At 39.2% G+C, this 11,717-nt stretch overlaps 1 protein-coding gene across 1 annotated transcript in view; it reads right to left on the bottom strand.

The window, feature by feature from the left end:
* Positions 1-2,596: 2,596 nt before the first annotated feature.
* Positions 2,597-11,717, bottom strand: part of LOC108573473 — a 10,928-nt gene continuing 1,807 nt past the window's right edge. Inside the window, exons 2-10 of the mRNA XM_017935929.1 lie at positions 8,423-8,581; positions 7,766-7,912; positions 6,267-6,369; positions 5,757-5,880; positions 5,080-5,241; positions 4,350-4,514; positions 3,595-3,918; positions 3,233-3,499; positions 2,597-2,816 (exon numbers count right to left, since the gene is read on the bottom strand). Coding sequence (XP_017791418.1) covers positions 2,597-2,816; positions 3,233-3,499; positions 3,595-3,918; positions 4,350-4,514; positions 5,080-5,241; positions 5,757-5,880; positions 6,267-6,369; positions 7,766-7,912; positions 8,423-8,581 — 1,671 coding nt within the window. The remainder of the gene's footprint in view (positions 2,817-3,232; positions 3,500-3,594; positions 3,919-4,349; positions 4,515-5,079; positions 5,242-5,756; positions 5,881-6,266; positions 6,370-7,765; positions 7,913-8,422; positions 8,582-11,717) is intronic.

The raw sequence follows: 11,717 nt of genomic DNA, 5'->3' as shown, positions 1-11,717 counted from the left end.
TTCAGCCAAAGGGTCTTCGAAAATTTCAGTTCTCGAGAATTCCTGGAATTTTCGTCATTTCCGGGAAATGACGAAATTTCTAAGAATCGGGGCGATTCCAAGAAGCGACCTCCTGTCACATCATATTCGCCTAATATAAAGTCACGATTTACGATTTTCGACAATTTTTGGCCGAAAATCGACTTTCTAATAGGCGAACATGATACGACAGGAGGTCGATTCCTGGAAGTGACTCGATTCTTGGAAATTTGGTCATTTCCGAGAAATGACGAAAATTCCAGGAATTCTCGAGTACTGAAATTTTCGAAGGCCCATTGGTCAATTCTTGGAATCGCCTCGATTCTTGGAAATTTGGTCATTTCCGAGAAATGACGTAAATTCCGGGAATTCTCGAGAACTGAAATTTCCGGAGACCCTATTTCGCGAATCGCGAGCGCGACACAATGTTGCAAAACGCGTTATCGCGCTTGCAACTTTGTTGCCGCGAATCGTTCTCGAAAAGAGCACATTGTTGCAAAACGGCGCGTCGTGCAACAATGTGCAATTTTCGCGAGCGATTCCGGGCAACAAAGTTGCAAACCCGGTAACGCGTTTGCAACAATGTGCTGTTTTCGGGAGCGACTCGCGGCAACAAAGTTGCAAAAGAGGGAATCGCGCTTGCAACTTTGTTGCCGGGAGTCGCTCCCGAAAAATGCACATTGTTGCAAAACGGCGCGTCGTGCAACAATGTGGAATTTTTGCAGCAACAAAGTTGCAAACCCGATAACGCGTTTGCAACAATGTGCTGTTTTCGGGAGCGACACGCCGCAACAAAGTTGCAAACGCGATTCTCCCTTTTCGACTTTTTCAACGGATAATTGTTTAAACAGTGGGTTTATTGCAAAAAGAAATGGATTTGGAGTGTAAGGGAGCAATAAATAGGCTGTAAAATGTTGTAAAACAATACTGGTATATTGAAACCTTTTGTAATATACATTGTGAACAATAATTTTACAATAAATAACTCATTTATTCATATATAATTGCATATTTATCTTGATATCTAGGGTGTCCTGGAAGGTCCATCTGTAATTCATACGCAAAGAACATTAATTTTTCAAGTTTTAATCAAAGTTATCAATAATTTCCGACTAATCTATCGAATTCAATGGTTAATTTAACGTGAAATTAGCAAATTCAGCTATTTCATTAAGTTTCATATAACAAATCATGTAACAATTTTATTTGATACTTGAAATAATAGCAAACTACCGTCTAAATTGTTATTTAATAAAAAAAACGCTAAATATTTTACAATTAAAGTACTTGAAAATAAACCAGAAACTTTACTTTACTATCTACATTATTAGTAACGTCCAAGTAATTAAAAATCTGTTATAAGTATCAATTTTGAACTACTTTCTACACGTAATTATGCTCTAATTTACAATAACTACCATTAGAACCGAAAAATTCGAAGAATGTATTTTACAAATCAACTAACCTGCTAATACATCCGTTTCCAACGTTGCTCTCGATCATCCTCTCGATTCTTCCTCCGATCGGGATTGCCTGACCATCAGCGAACTGTTATAAGTATCAATTTTGAACTACTTTCTACACGTAATTATGCTCTAATTTACAATAACTACCATTAGAACCGAAAAATTCGAAGAATGTATATTTTACAAATCAACTAACCTGCTAATACGTCCTTTTCCAACGTTGCTCTCGATCATCCTCTCGATTCTTCCTCCGATCGTGATTGCCTGACCATCAGCGAACCACGTAAAGGTAAGTTCGATAGCCTTATTCCATCACTATTCGTTGATCAACGAATCTGATCAATGTCGCATCTTCTTCTACATCTCTCACTTCCCAAATCTTGCCCGAAGTCTTGTGATTGCTTTGCCGGGCAGCGTGATATTAAATCGAAGCGTTAAGTAAGATTGATCGCTGCGTTGAGAAATGTGGGATAAAAAGATGGAACTTGTTAGGAAATCAACGTTTGGCAATCATCTGTCGTTTCTTGCACTTCGAATTTCCTTATTTGCTACGTGAATGAAAAGAAACACGTGATATTAAGAAACCACCGTCGAATCGTTGCTGTGTCATTTATTTAATCATTCGTCAGACACGAAATATTCGTTTATTCGTTTATAATTACGGATAATTTATAAATAACGAACGTACAGAGTAATAAATATATTAAAATTCACGCAATATTGTCTAATTACAATTGCACCTATCCGACATTACTGTAATACTCTTGCTACAGGCGTTTAAAAAATTTCTACCGTTATGCTGAGCGTTGCATTAGCACAGATTCGATGCAATCAGAAAATGCATTGCACACTGCGACAGCATTTTACATTTACAGTGTATAAATGTGAAACTTTTGTCTGTGTTAGATATGACACAAGAAAGTGTCTAAAATAAACTATAACATTAAGTAATAAAATATAACTATCTACTCTCGATATACGTATATAATACTCTCGTCTCTCCTACGATCGATTAACGTTAAAAATTTCCATTAATATTTGACAATTTTGGCTTTTGTTGCTTTCAAGAAAGAGAAAAACAATCAGGTACTCCGATAAAAGCGAAACTGCGTTCAAGACGCTATTAAAGGTTTCCACGAGTTGGAATCATTCTGATCTGAAATCGAGGAAGTTTCAGAGGAATGTAGCATCATTGCTTCCGGTCTGAAGAAATCGATAATCGGGTGATAATTGTAGTTGATTCGCCTCTGTGGTTCCTGATATTCCTCGTCGAAACCGCCATTTTGCAGCCGTGACGTGGCGTCCATGTCCAGGTCGTACGGTTGGCTGTATCTGTGTATGTTTAATTAGGAAGAAAGTTGAATCGTTGTGCTTTAGTATTACCTGTGCGTTAAACTTTCAAGTCTTCAAATTTTCAGACCCTCGAATCTTTAAACCTTCAAATCTCTAAATTATCTTATTTTCAAATATTTCAACTCCCAAATCTTTAAATCTTCAAAGTTTTAAGTTTTCCAAATCATAAAATTATCAGATTTTCACATATTTAAATTTTCGAACCTCTAAATTTTTCAGATTTTCACATATTTAAATTTTCGAACCTCTAAATTTTTCAGATTTTCACATATTTCAACTCCCAAATCTTTAAATCTTCCAATTTTTAAGCTTTCAAATCGTTAACTCTTCAAATTTTCAAACTTTCAAACCTTCAGCTCTTCAAATTAAAACTCCAAGTCATTCACAAAAATTACCTATTCAAAATCGTACTGTTCGCAGTTTCAGCATTCTCCTCGGTATGAGACGTAGATTCCCTCCTGTAAGGTGGTCTACTGGGTCTGCTGGGTCTACCTTTCAGCAACGATCCAGTGTACCCTGGCGCTCTAGTATTCGGTGCATGTTGTTGAGGTAACTTATCGAACGGCCTTGAACTCGATGTAATAGGTTTCTTCGGTCTTGGCCTCACAGGGAGAGTAAAACTTGGTCTACTTGGCGTAGGCTCTACTATAGGCTTCTTATTACTAGAACCTACAGAAGAAATGACAAAAAACCCCTTTACGTATCGTTCAATAATTCTTCCACACGAAAAACGCATAAAGCCTTCTCCCAATCTCACTTACCAAGGTTGGAATCAAAGCTACCCGAGTATTTATTCAAATAATTCAACTTAGAAGCTTCTTCGAAATCGTCTTTCTGTTCGTTGGTGACGAAATCAGATCCAGGAAAGGATTCCTTAATTCTCGAAGGTGGTTCCTTGTGATGAGGAGGGAAAATCTCAGCGTAACCATGCACGTGACAGCTGCAGCAAGATGGTACTTTGAAAATGTCCATATGCAAGCCTAATTTACTATCCCAAGTCAAAAGTCTGTGATAGTTGTACACTTGCATGCAAGAAGATCGATAATTCTCGGAGATAAACGAACAGCTCGACTGTGGACTTCTGTAAATGGAAATTTAACGTCACACTTTGCTTCTTCGGTTGATTTCACGGTGTGAAACGACCGCTCGAAGGGTATTTTTTCATACAGATTCTGGTTTAGTGGTGTTGCGAGCGAAAGCGAAGTAGAATTTTCATCGTAAGAAAAAATATCGAGCTGTTATACCACAAATAAGACGTTTTTGTTCAATGGTTTGTGACGAAGGATCAAATTTCGATTTCTATCGAGAAGTCACGGTGAAGATGATTCGATAAACTTTTCTCGGAAATCGTTCACCGAATCGTTTCGATTCGATCGCGATGATAAGCCATTGGAACGAGTGGCCGTAGTACGGAAATAGTTGTTCGACCGTGATTAAATTAAAACTTAATAGTCGATTACTCTTTTTTATGCAACGAGTGATGGAAATTGATTAGAGTCGCGTGCAACTTACGAACACTTCTCCAGTCGTAAAGTTTGCGTGTGTTCGCCGGTGTTTATTATGTACTTCCAAATACCGGAAGCAGCCCTGGCTAACTGTGGACGCGCGTATTTGATCACTGACGGACACGTGAAGCCTTCTTCGATGTTGTCGAACGGAGATGTTGCATCTGACCTCCTAAAATAAACGAATTATTTCGTTTGTTTAATGTGGTAACATTTGTTTCTGAAAGCTTTAATTAACTTCGGTAACTGAGTAAGAAATTCGAAAAGAAAAAAGAGAATAGAAAGATTATTCAATTTTCTGGAGGGTTTCAGTATTAATTTTTGAGAAATTCAGAATTAATCTTTTTCGAGAACTTCGGTATTAATTTTCCTCGAGAAATTTAATATTAATTTTTCTCGAGGGCTCTGGTATTAATTTTCCTTGAGAAATTCAGTATTAACAATCTTTGGGAATTTCAGAATTAATTTTCCTTGAGAAATTTAATATTAATTTTTCTTGAGGACTCTGACGTTCATTTTTCCTGAGAAATTCAGTATTAACGATCTTTGAGAGTTTCAGAATTAATTTTTCTTAATAATTTTGAAATTAATTTTTCTTTGCTCCTGTGATATGATAATTCACAGCACAGCGCAACTCTGCTGTCAATTAAGTTGCTATTCAACAGGGGCACGAATACAACTTCCACGCTAAACTTCCGCAATACAATACATTTCACAGACACACGCATAAAACTCACCTTCTAATCTCGTTACTCTCGTATCGATTCTCGTATTTATTCTCCAGAGGCAACGCAAGCGGAGTACTTTCTCCAGACTCGTCATAATCCTGCGACTTATAATCCGTCAACAAAGCGGCCACCATCTCCTTATTCCCTCTTATGCTCCTTGCAATCGCCTCGCTAAACAAGTTTCATTCAATTAAAACCAGACACCCATCCTTAAATAATCACCACCTATTAATAAAACACTACTCTTCCGCCAATTCTATTCAAAGGATAAAAACAATCCTCCCACAGACTTTACTCCAAGAATAGAAAAAGGAAACGAAAGTCGATACTTTCGCCTATCGCGACTTCCTTCCTCCACGTGTGGAACATCGTAATTCTCAATTAAAAAGCAACGAATTATTACGAGAACGAGTAGCCGAACCAGCATTACCTAATAAACAATTGAAAAGAATCACAGGAAAGGGAGCTGCGGCACTTTCTTCCGTTTTAACGAGCCCGCGAATTATGTCGTTTGCCATTGTGAAACGACGTTCCCCTAATTAACGCGAACCCCTGTCCTAAGTCGGAGAAAGTCCGTTTTAAACGCGTGTGTCGCCGAATTAGTTGCGCAACCTTTGCGATCCCGTTGAAATCAAGGGGAAAAATAGCAGAGAGAGAAGGAGTAAGTGACAACAGGCGAAACTTACTGCGGATAATCGGTGGCTTCTAGACAGACTGTCTTCGTGAAGAAAGTACATTCCTTTTCCGTTGGATCTCGCTTCACTTCCGTGGGCCGTCTGGGTGGTCTTATTAGCGGCGCTCTCGACAGATCTGGAAAATTATGTTCGTTCCCATTGAGGGATATTGTTGCGCTATCCAGATGGAATTAAAGTTCCGTACACTGTCGTTTATGTGGTATGATTAATACTCGGCAATTTTGGTTTTTTGAAGAGGAAAGGAAATTTAGGTGCTCTAAAGATATGAAACAACATGGAAATGAGATATGAAAAATATGAAACACTATGGAAATAAAATATGAAAATTACGAAACGATATGAAAATAAAATATGAAATGATTTCTACGAGTTCGAATCATTTTTATCTGAAATCGACGAAGTTTCTGACGACTGTCGTTGATTTTGGTGTGGTGAAACTGACAGTGCAAGGGTAATATGTATAGAAAAATTGTAAAAACAGTGAGAATTGTGGAAACTCACCTGCGTAAACGTTTCTTCTATTCAGAGACGTCGGCCTTCTCGGCGGAGGTCGATAACTCGGCCGTGTTCTTAGATTAGGCCTTATAATCTTCAATTCCTGCGGCTAAAATTAAAGAAGAAAGAAACAGTAATTTTACAGTTGAAGAAGAATATTGTAATTTTATAATTAAAGAAGAAAGAATTCAGTAATTGAGGAAGAGAATACAGTAATTTTACAAATAAAGAAGAAAAGCAACAGTAATTTCGCAGTTAAAGCAGGAAGGATTCGGTAATTGAAGAAAAGAATATAGTAATTTCACAATTAAAGGAGAAAATTTAATTTTATAACTCTAAAGGAGGAATTTCTTAATTTCATAATTACAAAGGAGAAATACAGTAATTTCAAGTTATCATTTTATCATACGCTAGCATTTCTCTATCTCAATGAAACAAACGTACTCGCATCCTCCCAGGAAGAATCCCGTTGCATTAATTACACTTAAATTTAAATTTCAACCGTGTTTATCCGCCGAGAAATCTTAACCGTAACCAACAATATATGTCCACCTTAGCATGCGTACGCTTTATCCCGGTTGCTAATTAATGTCTGCAAAGAAGAAAGACATCCAACGTCCTTCGAAGGATTTACAAAGCTCGATCCAACATTCTCCGAGAATTTCGACGAATAACACGATATATACGTCAATTAACGTGAAAGTGTTCGCGAAAATAATCTAAAAAGCTAAAACATGACACACAGACGTCACATTTGGCCTAAGTTTAGAGATCTCCACAGACAACGCCAGTAAGGAAACGAAAATACGGCTGTAAAGACGATTTTCAGCGACGATAAACCTAATTCTCCTAAGGCGTACCTATTTTCACGCGCGAAATTAAAAAATAGAAAGTAGAGGACCAAATATAATTACAGAGAATGACGCTCGTACGAGACAAGATCGCACATTTCGATGTGATTTACGATAGAAAGGAGTTCCAGCCGCGACTTTCTAGGGATCTTCCACGTGAGAAGATAAACAGACGGCCGTCGATCTTTCGTTACGATGTAACAATGTTCGCTTCGAGGCGAAACACTGTCTGAAGTTACTTCGTACGATGTTTCATCGAACCCTGCCTGGATATTCATAGAAGGACTGGAGTTAAATCAACGTCCACCGTTCAATGCACGCTGATTACGCTAAATAAGTCACTTTCCTATATTAGGAGTCGAAACTGGCGAGGATAGATGAATAAAAGTCGTTTCCAATAAAAGACCGAGCAAGTTTTGCCGTCGTCGCGTCATCCCCGATCAAAACAGGGTCAACTGTGGAGTGGAAAAAGAGGATCGAGGATGAACGAGCGTTTCTTTGCAATTCGAACCGATTCGATTGTTACTCAGTCACTGGAGTTAGTTTCTTTTTAAGGTACGAACGAGCTGCGTTGTTCGAAACATCGTAGAAGCGATATGGAATGATTTGAGAGAAAAAATTGTAGGTTGTGTTTTAATGGATTTTCTAGTTTACCTCTGGTAATCCTTCGAGTGTTTCCTCGTCACCAGCGATATCTTCTGATATGACTTTTGCTATGTCTGCGCTTTTTGGTAAAGTCAGCTCTCTGCTCGCGTTTTGCCGGCTTCCGTTGCTCAGAAGTGCGCGGACCTTCTCCAATTGCTGTTAGGGGAATCGAAATAGTAGCAACTGTTGAGAATCTGATCGAGAAATCAATAGATTTAAAGCTGAATTTCTAAGATTTTTGAAGCGATATTTGAAGTAGAGAAAATTTCTTTTTGAATTTCCAATTTAATTGTCCAAATTTCTTATTTAATTTTCAATTTTCAAAGTTTAAAAATTCTTAAAAATTCTTGAGTCGAGCATTAAGCTTAAACAATTCTAGAATAGAAAGATACTCGATAGTTGTTTAAAATTTATTAAACAAACGCTAGATGCGACAAGCATCTGTAGTTAATTCTCATCGAGAAATATGTAACACGGGAATAGCTAACCCCGAAGTAAAAAGCACGGTTTCTCCACTGAAACGCGAGTCATCCGACCTTCTCTCGTCTATCCGTCAACGTTAACGAGATAACGATACGTTTAGCCGGTTAAATAAGCCGCGTTTAACCCGAGCAACGCGGCGTGCAAGCGTTGTTTAAGCAAATAGAAACTTCTTCTTTCACTTACACTCTCCCGCGTTCTATCCGTCCTGTTCTTGGACGGTCCGTCGTTGATCTTGATGGACGTGACCGTCGTCCCGTTGTTTTCTTTACGGTCGTTGAGGTCCACGTCGTCTTTGTGATTCCTCTCGGCGCCGACGTTAATCGAGGACAGTAGCACGACCGCCTAGAGAGTGAAACGATACCCCGTGCATTCGCATAAACTCATTATTACCGCCCAAAAGTAACATTCTGGGTCAACGAGAACTCGATCTCTGCATCGTTCAGAATCGACATTATTTGCAACTTCCTTCTTTATATACAGGGTGTTTGGTAACTGGTGGTACAAGCGAAAAGGGGGTGATTCTAGATGAAGACGCATGCACCCTACTATGTCGTGGATGAACGGATCTCGATATAGACCATATGTCGTAGGTTTATCAGTAATAATAAAGCATGTAATTATCAAGATTTACTTTATTAATGCAAAAATTGTTGAAAATGCTGGCCACCGTACACCGAACGTCGAGATCCATTCATCCACGGCATAGTAGGGTGCATACGTACTCGACGAAAATTTAAAGTCGATTTTCTCGAAAACAAAGCCTCAAACAAAAATGTTTATTCTATATTTTCGACTTATTCTTTCGTGTAGAATCACCCCCTTTTAGCTTGTATCACCAGTTACCAAACACCCTGTATATATATATTTCCACTCGACACAACACTATCCCTTACTTTCTATCAACCAACTTTTTGACTCGTCGATTTGTCGTGACATTTAACGCGTACAGTGTCTGAATTTTTTGGATATTGTAAGATTGTGACGCTTCATTCTTAAAATCTCGGGAAGATTATGGGAATAACTGTATAGCATGTATTAATTTTCACGTAGACATCGTCGATCACTGACGCGAATCCTGCATGAATATTAATCGACACGATGAACTAGAGATAGCGAGAATTCCCTCGTTAGTATTCCGGAGAAGAATCTTTACCAGTCTTCCGACTAGTAGTTAAATTCGCCTGTCTAGTTTGTCTGAAGCTGGTGAAACCAGTTGTCATAACATTTACCACTTGATTTCTCCAACTCTACGTTATCGCGTTGTCTCCCATCGACGCAGCGTGTGCGGTTCAGAAAGCATTACCTAACGTACTATCGATTTTCCGTCGAATTTTGGTGAAATTATAAAAATGTTTAATTTCATTTTCTGTTTGCAATGTTCCAAAATCCCGACCCACTGAAATCTCATTGAAGGATCTAAGGATAAAAGGAATTTAAAATTGACAAGGTGAGACAAATTCCTGATTTTATTATAATTACCGAGAGAACCTCTTCGATTCCACTATAACCATTCTATTTCCGTGATTTAATTTTTGCACAGAAAAGAAAATATAAGCAACACGGTAAAAAAAAAGAGGAGTAGATCCACTCTTCTCTTTCCTTTCTTTCGAGACCACCGCTTATCGCTTTCAGACGATCGTTCAGTCGAAACAGATCCTTTCCCTCTCATAATCGTAACGCGTGTACGCCTCGACCGGCACGATAGAGTTTCCCGACGGACACAATAGCACAATTCCCTCTATTATGCGTGCGGGAATTGATCGCGAGCTTCTTGTGGACCGTCTATCGCGGAAGAGATCTTCCTGTTCCTGCGGTGGAAGCGCGCCAGCCACGGTGAAACGTTAATTTTCCGTTCGCGGCGGAAGTGCTGTTTGCAAAGTGACGGCGCGTAACGTCGTGAAATCGTCGCGAGAACTCGTCCACCTCGACTATATCGGTCCGGTGAAATTACGCGATTTTCCACCGTGAACTGATCGACGGAGAAAAAGAAACGCGATAAAAAGAACAGATACGAACGATTCGCGTGCAACGGTGAAAGCGTTGCTCCGAATCCCTGATTAAACAGTCTCGACTAGATAGATAAACAGTTCGTTCGTGTGCAGATTTTTCTTGATTATTCAGCGATCGAACGAAAGTTCTCGCGACTGGAATTCGTTCGTACGGTTCAACGAATCGTGGATCAACGACGTGGTGGATTTTCGTTCATCTTCTTTGCCTAGTTTCTCGGTTTGTGTTCGAGTGATCCTGGGTTGTGTAACTTTCACGCTGATACAGCCGTTCGTGTACAGGGGTACTTTCTAAAATATGAATTTCTGCCTGATATGGAGGCAGCACGATCTCACTTCTACGTTTCATGGGTAGACTGTTAAATTGGTTCGGTTTGGACGAATTTTCTGGGGTTAGATCGAGTTGAGAATGGAATCGACGATACATTTATTCTATAGTCAAACCTTACCCAATTCAATGCATTAAAATGAAGCCTAATTACCTATTGACTCTTCCAAATGAAGGATGCAGAGAAAAATTAAAATTCACAAAATTCACGAAACTACCGTAACGTTAGATTTTAGTTTACTTAATTCGTTTATTTAATTAAGAAATCACTCGACAGTGCATTGAAACACTCAGTTATTTATTTTCACGACTTGCTACATTTAAATCACCTGTGAAAACAATGCCAATTCCACGAATAATCAGATTCGACGTAACTCAAATCTGCACACCTCGATTTACACGAAATCCAATTAGATCCTGTCGCAGGAATCACAGGTGGTCTCTCAGTAAGAAAAACTGCCTTGAGCTATCCCATGGCAAATGTATCACAGTTTAACGTGAACCCAGCCACAGGCATTTCAACCAGTTCATCGACTAAAAATCACAATTTCCAACAAACGTTCCTCTTATCAGCAGTTACAGCAACGTTTCGCGCGTTATTACCGGTTCAGCGAGTTATTACACGCTTTGTTCCACTCTCCGGTAACATTTCTCTCGCTTCCGTTGTTCCGACATTACACGGATCCACCGATGTGTTCGAGATTCTACGGTACAATACAGGTGTGAGAACGAAGTGTCAACGTTTGTCAGCGGTAGGAAGTTGGCCGATGTAACCATGGAACACGGCGGCGTGGCAGAGGCCCTCGCGGCATTATGCCACGTGAAATAACCATAAACGTGGAAATTCCAACATATCCTCCGGTGTTTGCAATCGGCTCTGACCTAGTAACCATGATGCTCACCAGAAGGAAGAGCTACGATTTCACTGAGTGATCCTTTTCTTTCATATCGTGGCTGTTCATCAATTCTCTTGGCCAATGAGATTTTTCTTCTTGCAGGATGTTTCGCAACACTGGTTGCAGCGTTTACGATTATTTATCTGAGACACGTGTAACGTTTCCACGCGTTTTGTTCTTGCACGAACTGTATCGATCGCGAACGATCTATCCTTTTACTTTTATCACGTGTCGAACGAGAGATCGGA

This window comes from Habropoda laboriosa, unplaced genomic scaffold (assembly GCF_001263275.1).
Source record: "Habropoda laboriosa isolate 0110345459 unplaced genomic scaffold, ASM126327v1 scaffold92, whole genome shotgun sequence".
NCBI lineage: Eukaryota > Metazoa > Arthropoda > Insecta > Hymenoptera > Apidae > Habropoda > Habropoda laboriosa.
Note: the sequence above shows the minus strand (reverse complement) of the source record. Positions and strands in the feature narration are given on the sequence as shown.